The sequence below is a fragment of the Ovis canadensis genome, chromosome 7 (genome assembly GCF_042477335.2).
Source record: "Ovis canadensis isolate MfBH-ARS-UI-01 breed Bighorn chromosome 7, ARS-UI_OviCan_v2, whole genome shotgun sequence".
In the NCBI taxonomy this organism is placed as follows: Eukaryota; Metazoa; Chordata; class Mammalia; order Artiodactyla; family Bovidae; genus Ovis; species Ovis canadensis.
Window position 1 is genome coordinate 54,362,976 of NC_091251.1, and position 22,000 is coordinate 54,384,975.

The following is a 22,000-nucleotide window of genomic DNA, read 5'->3' on the forward strand; positions in this document are numbered from 1 at the left end:
TAGACTTGCAAGGGACCAAGAAGACATCCATCACTTAGTACTATTCAACACACAAATTCATTCTAAAATATTGGAGAAAGAACACTTGGAAGATGACTGTGGAGTTATTTCAAATCTGAATGTTACATAAATAACAATAATTCTCAGATATTTCTTTGGGCTTATCAAAAGAAAAACGACATTTGTAAAGTTCCTGAAAAGAGCACAGATCTTATTAATGGCACTTTAAAAATGTTGACACAAAGTCCCTGTGAGGATCACAGACAATGAGGATATTTTAAAGCCTTATTTAGTCAAGGAAGACCTGGGAAGGATGTTGACACAACACACACAGTTCAGACATGAAACCTAGGGGCCCAGCTGCCTCTGCTGATAGAGGGAATATTGTCCAAGGCATTAACTGAGACTTAATAATAGTTTTTGAAAGCTCAAAAACCATTTTTTCCCTCCAGTAGCTTTCTGACATTTGATTAGTTTATCACATCCTGAAAATTTAGGTATTTGGCTCCCAGTGTTTTCTTAAACCACAGAATAGTATTACTGTCATTTAGACAGTGTTCCTAATATAAGGTCACATCTGTATATGCCTCAAAGTCTTGTTTTTAGCTTTTAAAAATAGCCCACCAAGCTTAGTGCACTATTTTGTGTGGTAACGAATTATACTCAAGTCACCATTCCTAGGTTCAGAGATAATTAATCACACTAGGTTAGTTCTGCAGTAGGAACTCTGGTATTATGGAAAATACCAGGAGCACTTACTTCCTCCGTGTTCTGAGTGAGCTATATTTCCAGTCTTCCGGTGACTGCAGTTCAGTTTCTAAGTCATGTCCAACACTTTGTGACCCCATGGACTGCAGCACATCAGGCTTTCCTGTCCTTCACTATCTCCCGGAATTTGTTCAAACTTATCTCCACTGAGCCGATGTTGTCATACAACCATTTCATCCTCTGTCGCCCCTTTCTCCTCCTGCCCTCAGTCTTTCCCATCATCAGGGTCTTTTCTGGGAAAGATACCCAGTGATAACAACAATAAAGCTCACATTTTGAGTACTGTGCTCTAAGGGCTTTACAATGCCCTAGGTGGTGCTGACCACGTCTAGTCCGATTTTCCACACAGGTGAAGGAAATGGAGCTGTAGCCGTGTCCACGGTTAGAGACCCAGTAAGTGATACAGTGCTCACACCCTGTTCCTTATGACCCAGAATCTGGGTTCCTCACCACTCGGCTCCATCTTGCCTCAGAACCAGAACTGCTCCATCTGCTCAAGCAATCGGTTCTTTCAGAGAGGAGCCTGAGTGGATTATAAAGACTGTCTTTATGCACATGGCTTTCCAGCTCCCCTAGCCTTTTGGATGGCTCAAGAAGAGAAAGTTGCCAGAAAAACACACACACAACTCTCCTCTTTGTCAGCAAAAAGCAGGCCCCCAGAGAACTCTGCCAAAGGGAAGCGGAAGACCATAAGATTATCCCCTCCGGACTGTGAGTGATGGGCTAGCCAACAAAGACAGAAAGAAGCACTGTGCCTGGCAAGTGATGTCTATGAAAGGCCAGTCTTTTCTCACAAATCTGAGTAGCAACTGAAGTGACAAGAAAGGAAAGAGGCAGGAGGAGAAAAGCAGAGGGAGGGAGACGTGGAGGCTGGCATCAGCAGTCACGGTGACGGCTGCACTGCCTGTTTTTAGAAGCAGTGACAGATACAATCAGCTGCAAACAGCAGAGAAACAAATCACAGAAGGCAGAAGACAGAACAGCTTTGCTGCCGTGGGAGACAACCAGCCACCTGTCTCTGGTTTCTGTCGCCCTTTGGGATCTAGGGCAGGGAACTCCACCCTAGGCAGGGTGGAATGAGGGCAGGCAGCTGCCTCTGCTCAGAGGTCCCTGACCATGCAGGCCACCAGCACCGATGGACTGATACCGGCCATGGGGTCCTTGCAATGCATTACAGCTGTCCCTGAATCATCTCCACCTGCATCACAGCATAGCCTAGGCTGGTGGCTTTCATGCCCCTCTGCACTTTTTGATTCGGATAAACGATGTTTCTTCAGTCCTGGCTCCCCGCATCTATCCAGATGGCTGCCCTTACGTCTCTCCCATAGAGAAAACCAGGAGTCACCACTATAGTCACCCTATGACTTAACACAAACTGTTAACCATGTTCTGTTTAAAGATGTCAGGGAAGCATCTGCCGTGCTTCACAAAAGAGATGCCCTTTAAGGAAAAAGTTAAAACTTTATGGCTACACATTAAAACGGCTGGTCCACTATCAGAGGGAAAATCCCAGCTGTCCAGCTCATTACTCATAGACAGCTGTGAGTTTACTTTAGATACTCTCTGTGGTACAAATGACATCTTAAGTTCCACTATAACAATAAAGGTTCTGGGTTTCTGAAGGGCGCGAAAATGAAGGGCTGTAGTGATCATCTTTTTAGTAATGTCAGAGCAGGTGATGGAAACAGAAAGCATCCGTCGGTCCCTATGACTAACTGCATAGAGCAAGACTAGGGTGCATAGTGCCGCCAACCTCTTCTTCCCTCATAGCCTGGCCACTTCCTGCAGGTGAGAATGCACACCACCATCAACACATGTCTCCCAAAGTCTGGGCTCCTCCAGTGCCTGCTTTTCCATGATGCTCTCTGTGACCCCTTCAGCTGGAAGTAACTTCACCCTTCTCACAGCTCTAATGACATGCACAGCCTTCTCCTGGAAACTCGCTCTCTATCTGTGCTGGAACCATTTGTGGGTGTGACTGCTGCTGCTGCTGCTGCTGCTAAGTCGCTTGAGTTGTGTCCGACTGTGCGACCCCATAAACGGCAGCCCACCAGGCTCCCCCGTCCCTGGGATTCCCCAGGCAAGAACACTGGAGTGGGTTGCCATGTCCTTCTCCAATGCATGAAAGTGAAAAGTGAAAGTGAAGTCGCTCAGTCATGTCTACCTCTTAGCGACCCCATGGACTGCAGCCTACCAGGCTCCTCCATCCATGGGATTTTCCAGGCAAGAGTACTGGAGTGGGATGCCATTGTCTTCTCCCATCCACAGGACTGGAAGCCCCTAATTCTGAGTCACCTTTGTGTCATTCTTCCCCTGCCCCTGAGCCCAGCACTCGGCTCCTAGCAGGTGTGCATTAGGTAGGTGCTGGCTAACTGGGAACAGGATTAGGCATGTCCCCACATGCCTTCTCTCTACACTGTACTACCAGCTGTAGGGTGCCACAGTCCAGAATCTGGACTCTGAAGCCAGGTTAACAGGACAGGAATTCTGGGTCCCAGGACCAGTTCTCAATAGCATGGTGCCATGGTTTCCTCAATAGCAGTAATAATGACCTCCCAGAGGAACAGAGGAGTTCATCCGTATAACACAACTTGTATAGTGCTTCTGCAAAGCAAGTATCCCCAAATGTTAGCTCTTACTGCTACGAAAGCCAGGGCTTGGTCACCAAGGATCCGCATTCTGTGTTGCTACCTGGTTAACTATAGAATCACAGACCACAGTACTTCTAGATTTTAATTCAGATAAAAAATGGTGACTTCAGAAGAATTTTTCATTCAAGCCTCATCTGACTATCTTAGATGAACAGGCTTATGGCTTTAAATCCATCTCCCAGGTTGTCACAGCTAAATGTACAAGGTTAACATCCACATAGCACAGCCTTCAGAAAACGTTTTTTTCTGAAGTATCTTTAACACTGCCTTACTTATCTCTCTCACATTTTAGGAATGACTATGTATGTTACCATGAAACACAATCCCATGGTCCTTTATAGAATTCAAAAGAAAATAACTTGATCATAGACACTAAGGGACAGGAGCCTGGAAACTGACAAGCTAGAGAAAATCATTCAAGTAAAACTTGGCCTCATTCAGTACTTTATGAGACAAGTACCACACAGGTCACTGGAAGGGGCGGGGAGGCTCCTGAGGAAAGCCCAGTGCTCCCTCCATTACCTGAAGTTCAGCGTGAAGCCTTCATGGGGCTGGGGTTGGTGTGATGACCCTTGGGGGCTTGTGTTCATTCTAAGACAAACCTGAGAGGGTCTTCCAGTTAGATTCATCATCAGGAAACAGCGACTGCCTCCCTGGAAGGAGCAGTAAGATCCCTAGTCTTGGTTCACTGTTCAAGCCCACGAACTAAGGCTCTCTCAATGTTCACTCGCTGGGTACTTTTCTTTCCTAACTTCTGGTTCAGATTCCAACTTCAAGACATGCAATTTTCCTTAACAAAGAATCTGCTAAGCCTCTTCATGATGCAGCTGCTCTGTTTCGTCACATCAGGAACATTCAAAGGGACAAGGCCCCGATACAGCACCAGCGAGGTCAGGCCAGCCAACATGGCCCCGTACAGCACCAGCGAGGTCAGGCTGGCCAACATGGCCCCGTACAGCACCAGCGAGGTCAGGCTGGCCAAATTCACTGTAGGGCCCAGCTCTCATGAGTCCATCCTGGCTTGGACCCCACAGTCACAGCTCAGCCTCCTGTCTGCCTCCATGACACATGCAAATTCAGAATGACAGGTAGGTAAGTCACAAAGGCAGTGGAGAAAGGTATCTATTCCAGCGACACTGCCCTGGCTTTGGGGAAGGGAAGAAGCCTGTATGTGGATCCAGATGTGTACTGGGGAACTGCGGGTGAGGAGCAGCAGAGGAGGGAACCTAAAGAAGGAAACTAGTGTTGGGGTTTCCCTTGCCTTTGGATAGAACTGTTATGCTTCCTTGGGGAAATACTTCTCGTTTCATGCTGCCTGGCTTCCCATCTTCACAGGGGAGTTCTCTGGATCCTGAGTCTTGGAGCATGGTGGCCACAGATTAAGGACTGGGGACTCCACTGCTCAGGACTTAGCATTGCCATTTGCTGCACGTCTTGATGAGGTCTCATGCCCTAGATAGCAACTGGTTTCTTGCCTTATTTCTAGTAAACATGAACTGGGCACTGGCCCGGTCACCAAGTTTTAGCCCCAAATCTTGTAATGTCTGTTCTCTTAGTTTTTCATTTTGAAACTCTCCCTTGGTCCTCCTACTGCAATCCCACACTTTTAGAAATGGGACCTCCTCTTTTTCTCCAGGGACTAAAGCCTGTTCCAAGCCTGCTGGGGATATCTGCTACTTCCTGGGCTGCTCACCAGCCACCAGCCCCTCCAAGGCTGTGTCCACTCTCAGCTGTACAGTATTGAAGCTCCCTGACGCTGGTTGCCTGACCCCAGCGGAGAACCTAAGGTCAGACCTCACTTCTGCCTCCACCCCAACCACAGGCCAACACGGCACACTACCCACCCACCACCTGCTGGCAGCCACCCTGAAGCTTGCTGGGCATGCATGTGCTCCTGCTGGCTACTTCTTGCTTCCTTCTGCTGGGTGGTGCCCATCTATGTCTATCCAGCCTGCTCTCACGTGTTGTTGCCCTGCTCCAAGGGGGCAATAGATGGGGAAGCAGATGTCTCCGGGAGGACCAGTCCTCCTGCCAATAGGACCCCAGACCTGTGATCAACTGATTCACTGTGTGATGACCAAAGTCTGTACAGCTGTTCAGTTACACAGTTTGCTTCAGAAGTGAAGACAAATCTTGTTTGTTTTCTGAAAAGTATAGATTCCATTTCCCAATTCAAAAATACATTTGCCTCTGCATCATCATTCTGTTTAAAATTTCAACCCCCATCCCTAGTATTCTCTATCCATTTCTCCTTATTTTTTCTTAGCATGTTTTATGAACATACTGGATATTTTGCTTACTTATCTTGCCTTCTGTTTATTCCTTCTGGTAGAATATAAGCCCCATGAGAGCAGGGATTTCGATTTGTTTATTATGTATGTACCCAGGGCAATTTCTGGCCTAGAAAAGTCACTCAGTGAGTATCAGTGACGTAAAGAAAGGAGTGAGCACCGAGTGAAGGGGCATGCCTGCTCCTCATTGGCCACCCAAGGCTGTGGGCATTCAGCTGTCCGTCATACCCCAGAAGCCTGGCCTCCCGCCCCCCACAGGGTGCAGCACTCACCTTTAGCTTATGCTCATGCTCCTTGTTGACACGGGCAAGCAGCTGGGCTTTCCTCCTGTTGAGGGCGTCAATGAGGGCATCACATTGTGCCACCAGGCAGGCCTCAAACTCCACGCTGTTCTCCTGTGTGAGAGAGCACAGTGTTCAGCAGCAAAGTGACCGGGTGCTTCGGGCTGCCAGAGACAGCAGAGCCCCAGTCCATTTGTGGGGGGAAGGCCCTGCTGAAGGGAAGGAAGAGGAGCCCTGCCCACAGTGCACACATGCATTTTATAAATAACAAAATAAATTTTATTCTGCAGTGGTAGCATTTCACTTTAGATTCAAAGAGGTAAATGTTACTTAATACATTTGTTTTTATCAAGAGGAAATAATCTCTGCAATTTGCATTATATCAAGGAAAATAAAGTTTTAGTTTGTAGAGTTGAACATGAATTGTTTTGAGAGCTGGTATATGGCCAGCTGTGCAGGGTGGAAGGTGGCATTCAGAAAAGCTGGTTGCCGGAGGGAGTTGGGTATTGTTGAGGCATGAGACCGAAAGAATCACTGAATTTACAGGCAGAAAGAAGAAAGCAGATGGCAATGGTCTTCAATATTAAACAATAATACAAAGACAATAGAAGTTTAGATGAATAGTCATGGGCAAAACACTTGCTCCTTTCATTAAAAAAAGCAGGTAATAGTGCAGGTAGGCAGTGAAGAATCACTGGTATATGAAACAGGCATCAGCCTGCTGTGAAAGTCAGTTTGTGGGAGAACAGTAACCATACTCTAAATGGATCATAACTTTCCATGATGTTTAAATTGAATGTTGGATCTAAATTTTTTTTTACGTGCGTGTGCAGTCGCTCAGTCATGTCCAACAGAGCGACCCTTTGGACCGAAGCCTGCCAGACTCCTCTGTTCATGGGATTTTTCAGGCAAGAATACTGGAGTGGGTTTCCATTTTCCTCCTCCAGGGGATCTTCTGGACCCAGGGATCGAACCCGATCTTCTGTGTCTCCTTTACTGCAGGCAGGTTCTTTATCCACTGAGCCATGCTATAGACATTTTTCAAAGCAATTCTCTCATTAAATTATAAGCATTCATTAGAGGTAATCCTTTCAATAAGTTATATATGTAGCTATGATTCTCAAACCATAATCTGGAAAACAATTATAATTTACAGCCAATGAGAGCTAAATACTTGTTACATGTACAGTAATAGCACTGAAAAAATAGTACTCAACTGAGTAAGCTGTAAAATTTGGGGGGTTAGAAATGAAGGAACAGCTTAGCCTATCAAATTTAAATTAATTCTCAGTCATTCAGAACTGTGTCTCCTAATATAAGGATTAGTAGTTAGGCATTAGGTCACTGTTTCAAATGCAAGGTCTTCTTTGTATAAGGCATGCATTTACAACTGCTTGAGCAATCACTTCTACAAATATTAAGTTTTGGCTTTCATAGTAATTTGCTTTCGAGTTCTCACAGAAGACCCCTGGAAATCATCACTGCAGAGCTCTCTAACCAAGCAGGTTATTATTGGTAGGGAGGGGGAAGCTTTTTCAGTAAAGGCTCTGATAGAGTAAAAGAAAGCTCTGCTCTAACGAAGAGGTGACGTGCAGGGGTGAACCTGGGGCTGCACACTTTATGCCAGCAGGAGCAAAGAAGGGACCAATTGATAAACTTTGTTGTTTTGGAAAGCAGAAGGAAATATACAACTGTTAGCTTGCATGTCAACACAGGGCAAAAAAAAAAATCAGTGTGAGGGGCTCTAGAAGGCTGGCTTCCATTTAAAAAGCCATTTCTGCCTTGACATCAGTTAGATATTAACTCAGAAAGTCAAGCTACTGGAGGCCAGCGCTCAGGTTATTTCTGTGAGGCAAACCTGAAAATGTAAGAATATTAAACAGTGCAGAAGGTCATTATTTTAGCATTTCATGCAATTTAATGGTTTCTCCCCTTCAGCTCTGGTAGGGAGTTCACAGGCTCTCAAATGCCAAGTGATTTATTGGTTATTGTGTCCACATAAAGCAATCTGAAATTATAGTTACCATGGGATCATGGTTGAAAAACATTTAAGTATCTAGGTAGAGGAGAAGCATTATTATGGGATAGGAAGGAAGGAAAGAAAGACATAAAAAAGAGAAAATGTGACCTGTTTGTTACTATTAGATAAGATATAATTTTTGCAAGGTGCTTTGGGAACATATAGATTTAGAAAACTCAACAATAATGACTGAATTCACAAAGAAATAGACGTCTTTCTGAATGCATGGCAGCAAAGAATTAGGAGCTCAGTGTGGAAACCGGGGTTATGTCCTTGGCTTGTTGGGGAAATGTAACCATCTTGAGAAGGGGTATATTTGAAGTTGGTCTGTATGTGTGTTTGCATGTATTAGAACAGAAAGAGCAGAAAAAAAATATGTAGGAAATTTCCTAGGAAACATAAAAATAAAAGATAAGACAAAGAAACACCCCACTCCCAACCCCAGGTACACAGTTAACATCTTAGCACGTGGGCTTTGCTTTCTGCCTTGTTTGCTGCCAATACCTGGATCTGCTGGACCATGTTGCGCAGCTGCACCAGGAACTCCTTGGCTTCCTTGGCCCTGTCTGACAGCCCGTTCAGCGCCTGGGAGAGCTGGCTCTGCAGAGACAAAGAAGGAAACCATAGAGCGCTCATCGCAGAAGGCAGCCACACAGAGTGGTTTTCATCCAAGAGCCCTCACCCCTTCGGATTCCTCTTGTCTCAGCCGGGCCACTGAGTCAACACCTGTAACCTGAAGATTCTGGTAATAACAGCATCCCGACTCCTTCCAGAGGCCCCTGAGGAGTGTTTCCTCTGAGGCAGTGAAAACTTCTGGCTGTTGTAGTCAAAGGCCCTTACCAGATATCTGCCTAGAAGTCCCTCAGCTTATTAATTACTTAATTAATTCAATAATGGTTTATTTAACTTTAAATTAAAAAAAATAGTGATGCAGGTGATCTGATACTTATCAACACTATTTAGCCCAAAGTGCTACTGGGATGAAAGCGGAAAGAATGAAGAGTTAACAGGATGAGAGAAGGAAGGTGAGAGCACCTGTGATGCCCGGGGTCACTTATATGTAATGGCGAATACAAAGGGCAGGATGAGGCTCCTTCTCATCAGCCTTCTCCGAAGCACAGGTCCTTCTCCCAGCACAGCCCACCCCACCTCCTCTCCACACTAGCCTCCTAAAGCAAGGTGTACTTCTTCCTTTCCACACTGCACTGGGGACCCACAGCTGCTTGATGAGATCTAAGTGGAAGCTGGCTGGAGGCTGGAGGGCTGAGAAAGCTTCTGCTTTTCTGCTAACATGGGACCAGTGTGGCTGGTGCAGCCCCTTCCCTTTTGCTCCCAACTTAATGGCAGATGCTCTCGGACTCTCAAGAAGCGAAGATCAACATGGGAAGGGAGGATGGTGAAAGGAGACAGTGCCAGGTTCCATTGGCATCTTTTAGCATCTTAACCAATACCTGAAGTCTCCTACCACCAGGCCTCTTGTTATGCGGGGGACAAGTTACCTCCTATAGTTTAGTCCTTACACAGAAGCTCACCATTACTTGCAGTCATTACCACTGTACTTGATACAAAATTCCTCCCCTAGCAGCTGCGGCAACACCCCTCCTGGAAATTACAAACTCCTTTCCCCACATCCCCTTCTTTGAAAATGAATGCCTTTTCTCCTCCTTGCCAACATGATGCATTATCCACTCATCTTTTTAGTAAAAGGGTAGAATCTTAAAATTGTATTTCTTGGTTGTATGACGGTTTTTTGCTTATATGTGCATGACTAAATAGGAAGTCAGTCACTGAATCTCTTTAAAAATGTGCATGCTGCATGCCTCTGTGGGGTGGGAGAGCACAGGCTTCAGAAGGGTTCAGATACTCTCCTTCCCTAAGCATGACCTTGAGAAAGTGACCTCTGTCAGAGTTACTCCAATGGAAAAAGTGGGAAAAATAATGTTTAGTGGTTGGATTATTGTGAGGGCTGAGTACATTCATCAATGTGACGGCTCCTGCTAACAAAGAAGCATGGTAAGGGAAACCACTCCAAACTCATAAATGGTGCCAGTGACTGGCTGTTCATATCTCACACATAGCTCTACCTCATCCATAAATAAGGATACTATGTTTTTGGTGCTGTGGGCATTGCATGAGGTGTTGTATATAAGCCAAGAACCCTGCTGGCACATGGTGCATGCTTAATAAATGTTGGCTGTTATTAACTCTTATTCATCTGTTCCTTCCTGCTCATAACCCTCTGTGGACTGACTAGGGTGGGATTTGCAGGGCAGATTCCTGGAACAGGATCTGTTGGAGGATACCCTCATTGCTTGTACTTTGATTGAGGTACTTAGACTCCAGGAGTCTAAACCAAGACAGCCTAGGAAGAAAAGGAACAAAGTGAGCTTACAGTTGCTGAAAGGGCTACTCAGTAATTGAATACTAGGTCCCAGCTGCACTATGCGCTGTGCTGTGCTTAGTCGTGTCTGACTCTTTGCAACTCCATGGACTGTAGCCTGCCAGACTCCTCTGTCCATGCGGATTCTCCAAGCAAGAATACTGGACTGGGTTGCCATGCCCTCCTCCAGGGGATCTTACAACCCAGGGATTGAACCCAGGTCTCCTGCACTGCAAGCTGATTCTTTTACCATCTGAGCCACCAGGGAAGCACACGAATACTGGAGTGGCTATCCCTTCTCCAGGGGATTTTCCTGGCTCAGGAATCGAACTGGGATCTCCTGCACTGCAGATAGATTCTTTACCAGTAGAGCTACCAGGGAAGCCCCAGCTACACTCTAACTCAGGGTAAAAAATTTCTTCTCAAGAACTTTTTCAGGAGCCCAAGAGATGAAGAGAGTCTCATTTGGAACAGAGGGCAATAGAATGACAATCATATTCTAAAGGAGACATTATGTTATTGTGACTTTAGAATTCATATTCCCTCTTTTGCTGAATGAGTCAGAGTTTGCTGGGCTACCACAGTTTTCTTCCCCCTTTATTGCAACCTATGCCTTAGTTATCACATTTGGAGGTTTGAGTAGAGGGTCAAATTCATTCAACTACACAAAGCTAGAGCCACCTGGTTTCTTAGAGTCCAGCCTTGTAATTCAAGGCATCTGTATAATAGAAGTCAGACCTGATGCTCAATAAGAACTGTTGATCAGGTGCTGGTATATACATAGAAAAAAATTATACTCTAGTACAAAATTATACTATAGTAGACAAAGTCAAAAATGACAGAATGATCTCGGTTTGTTTCCAAGGCAAACCATTCAATATCATGGTAACCCAAGCCTATGCCCCAACCAGTAACACTGAAGAAGCTGAAGTTGAACAGTTATAAGAAGACCTACAAGACCTTTTAGAACTAACACCCAAAAAAGATGTCCTTTTCATTATAGGGGACTGGAATGCAAAAGTAGCAAGTCAAGAAACACCTAGAGTAACAGGCAAATTTGGCCTTGGAGTACAGAATGAAGCAGGGCAAAGGCTAACAGAGTTTTGCCAAGAGAACACACTAGTCATAGCAAACACCCTCTTCCAACAACACAAGAGAAGACTCTAAACATGGACATCACCAGATGGTCAACACCGAAATCAGATTGATTTATTCTTTGCAGCCAAAGATGGAGAAGCTCTATACAGTCAACAAAAACAAGACCAGGAGCTGACTGTGGCTCAGATCATGAACTCCTTATTGCCAAATTCAGACTTAAATTGAAGAAAGTAGGGAAAACCACTAGACCATTCAGGTTTGACCTAAACCAAATCCCTTACGATTATACAGTGGAAGTTAGAAATAGATTTAAGGGACTAGATCTAATAGACAGAGTGATGAACTATGGACAGAGGTTCATGACATTGTATAGGAGACAGGGATCAAGACCATCGCCATGGAAAAGAAATGCAAAAAAGCAAAATGGCTGTCTGGGGAGGCCTTACAAATAGCTGTGAAAAGAAGAGAAGTGAAAAGCAAAGGAGAAAAGGAAAGATATAAGCATCTGAATGCAGAGTTCCAAAGAATAGCAAGGAGAGAGAAGAAAGCCTTCCTCAGTGATCTATGCAAAGAAATAGAGGAAAACAATAGAATGGGAAAGACTAGAGATCTCTTCAAGAAAATTAGAGATACCAAGGGAACATTTCATGAAAGATGGGCTCGATAAAGGACAGAAATGGTATGGACCTAACAGAAGCAGAAGATATTAAGAAGAGGTGGCGAGTATACACAGAAGAACTGTACAAAAAAGATCTTCACAACAGAGATAATCACAATGGTGTGATCACTCACCTAGAGCCAGACATCCTGGAATGTGAAGTCAAGTGGGCCTTAGAAAGCATCACTATGAACAAGGCTAGTGGAGGTGATGGAATTCCAGTTGAGCTATTTCAAATCCTGAAAGATGATGCTGTGAAAGTGCTTCACTCAATATGCCAGCAAATTTGGAAAACTCAGCAGTGGCCACAGGACTGGAAAAGGTCAGTTTTCATTCCAATCCCAAAGAAAGGCAATGCCAAAGAATGCTCAAACTAACCGCACCATTGCACTCATCTCACATGCTAGTAAAGTAATGCTCAAAATTCTCCAAGCCAGGCTTCAGCAATACGTGAACCATGAACTTCCAGATGTTCAAGCTGGTTTTAGAAAAGGCAGAGGAACCAGAGATCAAATTGCCAACATCCGCTGGATCATGGAAAAAGCAAGAGAGTTCCAGAAAAACATCTATTTCCAATCTATGCCAAAGCCTTTGACTGCATGGATGACAATAAACTGTGGAAAATTCTGAAAGAGGTGGGAATACCAGACCACCTGACCTGCCTCTTGAGAAATCTGTATGCAGGTCAGGAAGCAACAGTTAGAACTGGACATGGAACAACAGACTGGTTCCATATAGGAAAAGGAGTACATCAAGGGTGTATATTGTCACCCTGCTTATTTAACTTCTATGCAGAGTACATCATGAGAAATGCTGGGCTGGAAGAAGCACACCTGGAATCAAGATTGCCAGGAGAAATATCAATAACCTCAGATATGCAGATGACACCACCCTTATGGCAGAGGAACTAAAAAGCCTCTTGATGAAAGTGAAAAAGGAGAGGAAAAAGTTGGCTTAAAGCTCAACATTCAGAAAACAAAGATCATGGCATCTGGTCCCATCACTTCATGGGAAATAGATGGGGAAACAGTGGAAACAGGGTCAGACTTTATTTTTTTGGGCTCCAAAATCACTGCCGATGGTGATTGCAGCCATGAAATTAAAAGACACTTACTCCTTGGAAGGAAAGTTATGACCAACCTAGATAGCATATTCAAAAGCAGAGATACTACTTTGCCAACAAAGGTCCGCCTAGTCAAGGCTATAGTTTTTCCAGTGGTCATGTATGGATGTGAGAGTTGGACTGTGAAGAAAGCTTCTGTTGCTGCTGCTGCTAAGTCACTTCAGTTGTGTCCGACTGTGTGCAACCCCATAGACGGCAGCCCAAAGGCTCCTCTGTCCCTGGGATTCTCCAGGCAAGAACACAGGAGTGGGTTGCCATTTCCTTCTCCAATGCATGAAAGTGAAAAGTGAAAGTGAAGTCACTAAGTTGTGTCCTACTCTTAGCGACCCCATGGGCTGCAGCCTACCAGGCTCCTCCATCCATGGGATTTTCCAGGCAAGAGTACTGGAGTGGGTTGCCAGAAGAAAGCTGAGCACCAAAGAATTGATGCTTTTGAACAGTGTTGTTGGAGAGGACTGTTGAGAGTCCCTTGGTCTGCTAGGAGATCCAACCAGTCCATTCTAAAGGAGATCAGTCCTGGTGTTCATTGGTAGGACTGATGCTAAAGCTGAAACTCGAGTACTTTGGCAACCTCATGCGAAGAGTTGACTCATTGGAAAAGACTCTGACACTGGGTAGGATTAGGGGCAGGAGGAGAGGGGGATAACAGAAGATGAGATGACTGGATGGCATTACCGACTCAACGGACATGAGTTTGAGTGAATTCTGGGAGTTGGTGATGGACAGGGAGGCCTGGCGTGCTGTGATTCATGGGGTCGCAGAGAGTCGGACAAGACTGAGCAACTGAAGTGGACTGAACTGAGACAAAGAGTGTTGGCCTCACCTACTCCCTGGATTTTATATAGCAAAGCAGTATGTAAGCGGCAAAACTCAATTTATTTGCAGATTTCTTCCCTTTGTGTCTATATTTAGGCCTTCTTCCTGGCTAATGATTGTTCTGGTATTTGATAAACAACTGCATTATAAGATAAATATCTAGAAACCTTTCTCTTAAGCTTTGCCACCTTGTAGAAATGGAGCAGCAGACAATGAAAAATCCTGGAAACTATTTATCACCAGAAAATGCTCTTCTTCTACGGATTTAAATGTGTGTTGCTTTTATAGGACAGTCTTCTGATCATATTTATAAGCCACATCTGATGTGAAAGAACATTATTATTTATTTATTTTGTTTACCAGGAGCATTTGAATTCCTGCTATATGCTACCAGAGATGTTCTGTACTCAGGACCACAGAGCAGCCCTGTAAATTTATACCAGAACAGAGAAGATGCAAATATTTAGTGTGTGTTTTCAGCTGTATATGTAGCCATCAGAAGCTGTCTGTAATGCCTACGCAATAACATTCTGATGTCTTGGATATTTGTTTTCTCATTTACTGAAAAGGTATCATGATTAGAAAGTGAATGGGAGTGTGAAAATGATGTAGCCAAAGAAGCACCGACAGATCTCCAGTCCAGAGCCCTGAGCATGCTTGGAGCAGCCAAGATCGCCCAGAAAGATGGCAAGTTGTTCCGAGCTTGGAGGAGAGAGACAAAGAACTCCACCCCTTTTCTCCTTCTCTCCTGCTTTCCCCCTCCAACTCCTCCTCTGACTGGCTCGCCCAGCCTCCCAAAGGAGTATATGCTAAGAGAGATCTGAGCGCAACCTGGGAGCCCTGTGGAGCATGTCTCAGAACCACAATCACTTAGGCTCAGGAACCAGGTAATGAATTCAGTGCATGCGCCCAGCTGCCAAGCTTTCCCAGACAGGAAACCACGTCTTCATTCCTTTTCCTGCCGTGAACATTATTCATCTGTCATTTCCCCCCTCAGTTTATTAATACTATGAATACTGGATGGAGACAAATTAGAACAAATGAAAGGACACTCCCTAGCTGTCTAGGATCTGAAACTACAAGCCCGAGATGGGTCACAAAGAGTCAATCAAGAATCATACAAAATAGGTGAGGTGGCAAACAGGCAAAGGCAGCTTGGTGGCCCCCAAAACAACCTTACTACTTCCTGGGCAGCTCTGACATAGTGCACCCTGCTGCAGATTGTGGCCTAACCTCCTGCTTCCTGGGTACCAAGGTCAACACAAAACACAGAAATGAGGATCAATGGAATACTCTTCTGAAGGAAAGTACTCCCTCCCAGAAAATAACAATTTTTCTTGAAGAATACTGATTTTTAAGTCTTACTATATTATTGATATTATATAATTAAAAAGTAAAAACAAGAAACTCAAATGTTGTCAACATATTGGTCATTTCTTAAATACCAGGGACTTTGATGAGCACTTTTAACAGATGTCCTATTCAACTCCAGTCACTCCCCTGCCAGTTTGCAGAGGCTCAGAGGTCTGGATACTCCTGAGTTAAGGTTTTGCCACTTACATATGGAAGAGCCAGAACCCCATGATTGGAGACTGGCTGGGACCCTCTTGCCTTGATTTGAGAACAATCCCTAAAGGTCATCCCAGCTCCAGAGCTCCCTGCAGGAATTGGTGGAGGCCCCTGCAGGTCAACTCCTCCCTCTGCTCAGTTCTGGTCATCTCACTTCCTTGTAGATGGATCTATGGAGACCACTGGGCAACTAACCATCCCTATTCAACTCTCCGAATCTGTGTCCAGGGCATTCCATCTAATAAACAATTTTCTAGCCTTCAGTTTCTTCATCTGCAATATGTGGTTAATAGCAGTATCTGTATCATAGGATGGGGGAGACTGGTGAGATTTATGTACTATATAAAGTTCTATACAACACCTGGCATATTGTAATCATTTAATAAGTAGTAAGTTTTACAATGAGAACTGTGTTAAAACACACATACATAAGTCATTAAAATACTTAGTCGTGTCACATGTCCCAGTTTGGGGTGTGGTCAATTACAGTTATCCAGACAGCGGGGTATATTGTAGCATTCACAGTTGTTTGTTCCTTGCCATAGGACTTGGGGGACCTCCTGTAGGTGGAGCATGTGTCCTGCCTGTGTCCCTGCCCTACTGTCACCTTTGGCCATGTGATTTACTTTAAACCTGAAGAGGCCTTGTGATTTTCTGCTAGCTTTTTTCCTCTTCCTCTTTGTCACACAGATCCAGGCGTGCACTGATAAACTGGCCCTCATAAAACAAAAACAACAGATGAAGTTTGATTTGTAGTGTCTGCCAATTCCCACGGTTCATATACATAGTTGATTTTAGGTCACCAACATGGCATCACTGAACAGAGCTGGGGAGAGATGTGCATCATCGACTCTTTCGAGCTGGGGCTGTTATGAGCCAGGTCGGAATGCCACAGGGCATATCCCACACGGTGGCTGGGGGCCTTAGAAAGAAGACATGTAGAATGGAACTTGAGACTACTTCCCATGATATAATGAGCAAGAAATCAACCTTTGGTTTATAAGCCACTGAGATTCGGGGACTTGTTTGTTACTGCAGCAAAACTAACTAATACAGATAGCAATTATAATTTTCCATTCATGGTTTTAATTTAATCAACCTCCCATTTTTAGCATGGACCAGTCACAGTGACTTATGCCAGGAAAATTATGATAAAGGAGACAAAATCCCTCCTTCAAGGAACTGTCACTGCATTGCAAATACCACCATTCTGATCTTAATAATATCACATTTAAAAGTTCTCTCCCATAGGCTTTCTAAAGAAGCAGAGGAAGACTAGAATATTCTAATGACTAACAACATAAATGTAGCCTCTCCACTTATGAGGGAAAACGAAAAGTGTCTGCTTTCCTAGCAAAACTCAGCCAGTTCTGGCCAGAGTTTGAATTTCAGAGATAATCTACACGGACTGTATCCACCAAACTTCAAATATTTCTCCATCTTAGACAGAAAACTCTCAAAATGGAGATGCAAATCAACATGGCAGGTTTTTTTCAGCAATGAAATAGAGGAGCCATTTTTTGCCTCAGAGCAGAGCAAAAAAACTGTTGCCTCACCCCAACGTTCATAGTTTCTTGGTGGAAATTGATTTGCTACATCTCTATGGTTTTTGCTTAGAATGCTGGAAGCCATGAAAGAATTCATGCAGCAACTGCTGTGACTGACGGCTTGAAACTTTAATAAAGTGGCAGGCACACAGGCTGGAAGGTCAACACCACTCTGCTCAAGGCTGAGCAAGCCTTTCTATGGATATTCTAACCCACCACAGGCGTGTTGTCAGGCAGTTACTAGGTATTTACACCCGAGAATCAAAAATATGCCTTCCTTGGGCTAAGTTTTTGTGCAAATATTGGATTTTACATCCTGGAGATGGATTATAGGATAGATCTCCTTTGTGCGTGTGTTGCCTTTTCTCCTAGGTAAATTCAAGGGCCCCAAATAGCAGACTCTGAGTCCTTTTCTAGAAAGCTGTATGGATCCCCCAGCTGTCTTCACATTCACGCTGTTCTGTTGTGTTCTTCCAAATGGTGTTACAGCATTCTGCTTTGTCTGATACTACCAGGGAACAGCTGAAGCAAAACAGATTGAGATCTGTAAGTTTTCAGTTCTTAATAGTATTTAAATGTTCCAGATAGAAACTCTCAGTTCTATAATTAGGACTTTTCACTAAGCAGTTTAAAACATGGTCTTAGAAATATATATGAAAAGGTAAAGAAAAAAAAAGCACTAAACTATTTTTCATATAGAAATGCTTTGTGCTTTTCAGAGACTGAATTGTTAGGTGCTCAAAAGAGGAATGACTTATTCTTTCCAGTTTCTTGGCAAGAGTAAGACTTTTATTTGTTTTAAGAAATAACTTTCCCCACCTTATTTTAAAGGCAGAACATGTTCATTTCACAAAAACAAGAAAGAAAGAAAAATCAGAAAATTAAGAGACTTAGAAGAAGAAAAGAAAAACTTCAGTCTCACCAGAGACACACTACTTATTAATAGCCTTCATTAATAATGAACCCTTGGTGTTTATCTTTTAAAATTTTGTATACCCTTATAATTAAATATGTATGTCTCCATACAGTGTATTGGAGAAGGCAATGGCACCCCACTCCAATACTCTTGCCTGGAGAATCCCATGGATGGAGGAGCCTGGTAGGCTGCAGTCCATGGGGTTGCTAAGAGTTGGACACAACTGAGCGACTTCACTTTCACTCTTCACTTTCATGCATTGGAGAAGGAAATGGCAACCCACTCCAGTGTTCTTGCCTGGAGAATCCCAGGGACGGGGGAGCCTGGTGGGCTGCTGTCTATGGGGTCGCACAGAGTTGGACATGACTGAAGCGACTTAGCAGCAGTAGCAACAGCAGCATACAGTGTATATCAACAAAATGGACATCAGGTTATATACTCACTGATGTCTTGAAATCTGTCCTTTTCATTTAATATGATATAAATATTTTTCCATCTGACCAAGTACTCTACTGCATATCTGACTAATAGCTAAATAACACTAATCGCTAAAAAACACTCTGGTAACATTTACTACATGGCAGGCAAAGCTTTATACATCTTAACTCATCTTTTTTTACAAAACAGCCCAGCAAAAGTAGATACAATATTATCCATATTTTTTATAGGTGAGAGAATGAAGGCAAGGGAGGTTAATTGTCCAACATCATAAATTTGCTAAGAAGCAGAGCAGGGATTCAAACCTAGGAAGCCTGCAGCCAGAATCTGTGCTATTCACTGATAAACTGTAGGATAACCCAGGGTGTAGGCACATCACAATTTATTTAAAGAATCTCCTATTTTAGCCTATTTAGTTTGTCTCCATCTTGTTGCAAAGAGCTAAATAAAATTCGTACAGGAACTATGTGAATACCTTCTTGATTATCCCCATTTCCAAAAGTGAAACTGCTTGATCTGCAAACTTTCCTAGAGAGTTTTAAAAATCATGTTATCAAAATGTCCCTTTATGTGATCATCTAACTTACACTCCTGCTGAAGGTGATATATAGGTAGATATTCTTGCCTATATATCTCACTCCAAACATTATCATTTGTATTTACCTTTGTGATCTGGTAGGCAAAGAATGGAATCTAATTTTTTTAACCTGCATTTTAAAATTACCAGGATGGATGGGTGAGGTTTTTTTTCTTCAAAAGCTTCTTATTGATATTTTCCTACTTAAGGGGCAAGTTCCCACCAGTATTATTTGTGAAGCCCTTAGTAGAGGTCCTAACCGATGGGGTGCTACCTAAGTGTGTATTACATAAACTAGTTTTTTTCCACTGCTGATGACTAGACAAGGCTGGCCTCACTGCACGTATTTGCTTACCTAGAAAGCCTTAGAGATCCAAAACTGGACAGTGATCTGGAAAATTCAGGTGGGCCAGTGAACAGGAAGTGAAATCATAGATTGTTATTAATAACTTGAGTAGATTATGGTCAGAATGTCTGATTCATAAGATCTCTACTGTTTTACATGTATAATTATTATTTTGTGGACAGATACAAGTACATGATAGCTTCTGGTAAACATGCAATGAGCGTAAGAGAAGAATATACTTTCTTTTTGTGGGAGAGAATATATAAAATACAAAAATGATATGTAATATAAAATTTTGTAACATATTTGTAAACACAATTTAACTCGTTAATTGCATTATTCAGATATCCTAAATTTTTGTTATTTGTCTCCTTGGACTGCAAGGAGATCCAACCAGTCCATTCTGAAGGAGATCAGCCCTGAGATTTCTTTGGAAGGAATGATGCTAAAGCTGAAACTTCAGTACTTTGGCCACCTCGTGCGAAGAGTTGACTCATTGGAAAAGACTGTGATGTTGGGAGGGGTTGGGGGCAGGAGGAGAAGGGAACGATAGAGGATGAGATGGCTGGATGGCATCACTGACGCAATGGACGTGAATCTGAGTGAACTCCGGGAGTTGGTAATGGACAGGGAGGCCTGGCGTGCTGTGATTCATGGGGTCGCAAAGAGTCGGACACGACTGAACGACTGAACTGAACTGAACTGACTTACAATATTCTAAAACAAACAAGTAATCAAATTTCCCACAAAGGTTGTCTTTGATCCCATTCTCCTTTAGTTTTGCTTTCTGTATTTGTGGCTCTGTTGTTTGTTAAATCATATTTATACCTTTTAACATTAGAGCTTATCCTTTTATGTTTCATTTAGTTCTTTTGATCTTGAATTCCATTTCATCTGATATTGCTATATTTATACCCTCCTCTCTCTCATACAACTTTGCTCCTTTTTTATTTCAAAACTATATTTGTTTTTAACTCAATCTGATTTTTTCCCACTGTCATTGGGAAATTTGAGCTATTTACATTTATTGTATTAATTGATATAGTTGGCTTTATTCCACCAATATTATTTATATTTCTATTTGTTATAATCTATTTTTCCTTTTTAAAAAATTTGTGGCTTTATCACATTTCTTTTAATATCTTAATCCCACTCACCAATTAATTTGGATGGTTTGCTGTGCTTTTCCATGTTACCTTCCCATCTTGTCATCACATGTCAACCTACATTTGTCCATTACTGAGTAGAAATTAACTAATAACTTTGATTCACTTTTCCTACTACAGTCCCCCAAATGCTTCGCTTAATGTATCTCTCAGAAATTAAGAAATGCCATTCTAAAAACCCTTGGATGAAACTGATAATTGAAACAGAATTTATATAGATAGTGAGGAGAAATAGTTTGTAAAAGTATATTACATTTAAAAATATGATTATTTGGAAGAGGTAGGAAACCCTAATACTGATTATAATAAGGTTCCTACTAGAAATTCTATTCTTAGATGGAACTTGGAAAACCAGCAACATTTTTTCCCTTTTCCCTATCCTGACCTCCTAGACCCAGAATAGAATCTTTTCCATCTCTAATACACTTTCAAAGGTAAGTCACAGTGGTGGCCAGACCATAAAGGAAAGAAAAGGCTTTTTTTACACATAAGTGCTTATATAAGGATGGCTTGGGCAGCTGTTCTTATGTTCTGAACATTCAATGATTTCAGTGTCTTTTTTCCCTAGTATTACAAGTTGCATGGCAGGATGCAGCGGTCTCTATCTCTTTTTAAATTTTTTTTTTTTTTTACAACATCAAAGAATAGCTAAGCTAAGTAAGCCTATAAATGAGGTTGAAATCACAAGTTTGCTTTAAATGTTACTGGTAAACAAATACAACTGGTGGCATTCCCATCTGCTCTTCAGCCTTTGTGACCCTTTGGGAGGAATAAAAGCCACCCTGTGACATCTATACCACTGAGCAGCATTGGGGAATGTTCACTCCAGTGGAGTACCTGTGCCTCATAGTGTCACTGAGAGCAGGGCTCAGCCACCAGATTCCAGGTGAGCTGGTTCAATTTGTGGATATCAATTCTATTTCTTGATGTTGTAGGCAGAATAATGGCTCCTTGAATGTCCATACCCAAATCCTTGAAACCTGGGTTATCTTATCTCACATGGCGAAAAGAACTTGGCAGATGGGATTAAGGTTTTGCACCTTGATTCTAAGAGATCATCCTAGATTATCTTGCTGAACCAGCCTAATCACACAAGTCCTAAAAAGTAGAGGATCTTCTGGGCTACAGTCAATGAGCCAGCTGTGACTATAGAAGAATCAGGTGTATCTTTCTCCTTCAACCTGTTATGATCATCAGTTTATAAGTACCCTGAAGTCTCAGCGCACCTGAAATTTTACTTATCTTGGAAAATCTACATTTCCCAATGGGGTCATGGGGAGGTTGGGAAATATTAATCATGACATCTGAATTTTTATTCTGACCATAGGACCCCATGACAACATTGAGGCAGATAT

General features: G+C 43.0%; 1 protein-coding gene across 9 annotated transcripts in view; it reads right to left on the minus strand.

Moving 5' to 3' along the window:
* TRIM9 (tripartite motif containing 9) overlaps positions 1-22,000 on the minus strand; it is a 122,296-nt gene that overhangs the window by 46,177 nt on the left and 54,119 nt on the right. For all 9 annotated transcript variants that reach the window (XM_069596146.1, XM_069596144.1, XM_069596149.1 and 6 more), the window contains exons 2-3: positions 8,516-8,611; positions 5,983-6,105 (exon numbers count right to left, since the gene is read on the minus strand). In XM_069596146.1, coding sequence (XP_069452247.1) covers positions 5,983-6,105; positions 8,516-8,611 — 219 coding nt within the window. The remainder of the gene's footprint in view (positions 1-5,982; positions 6,106-8,515; positions 8,612-22,000) is intronic.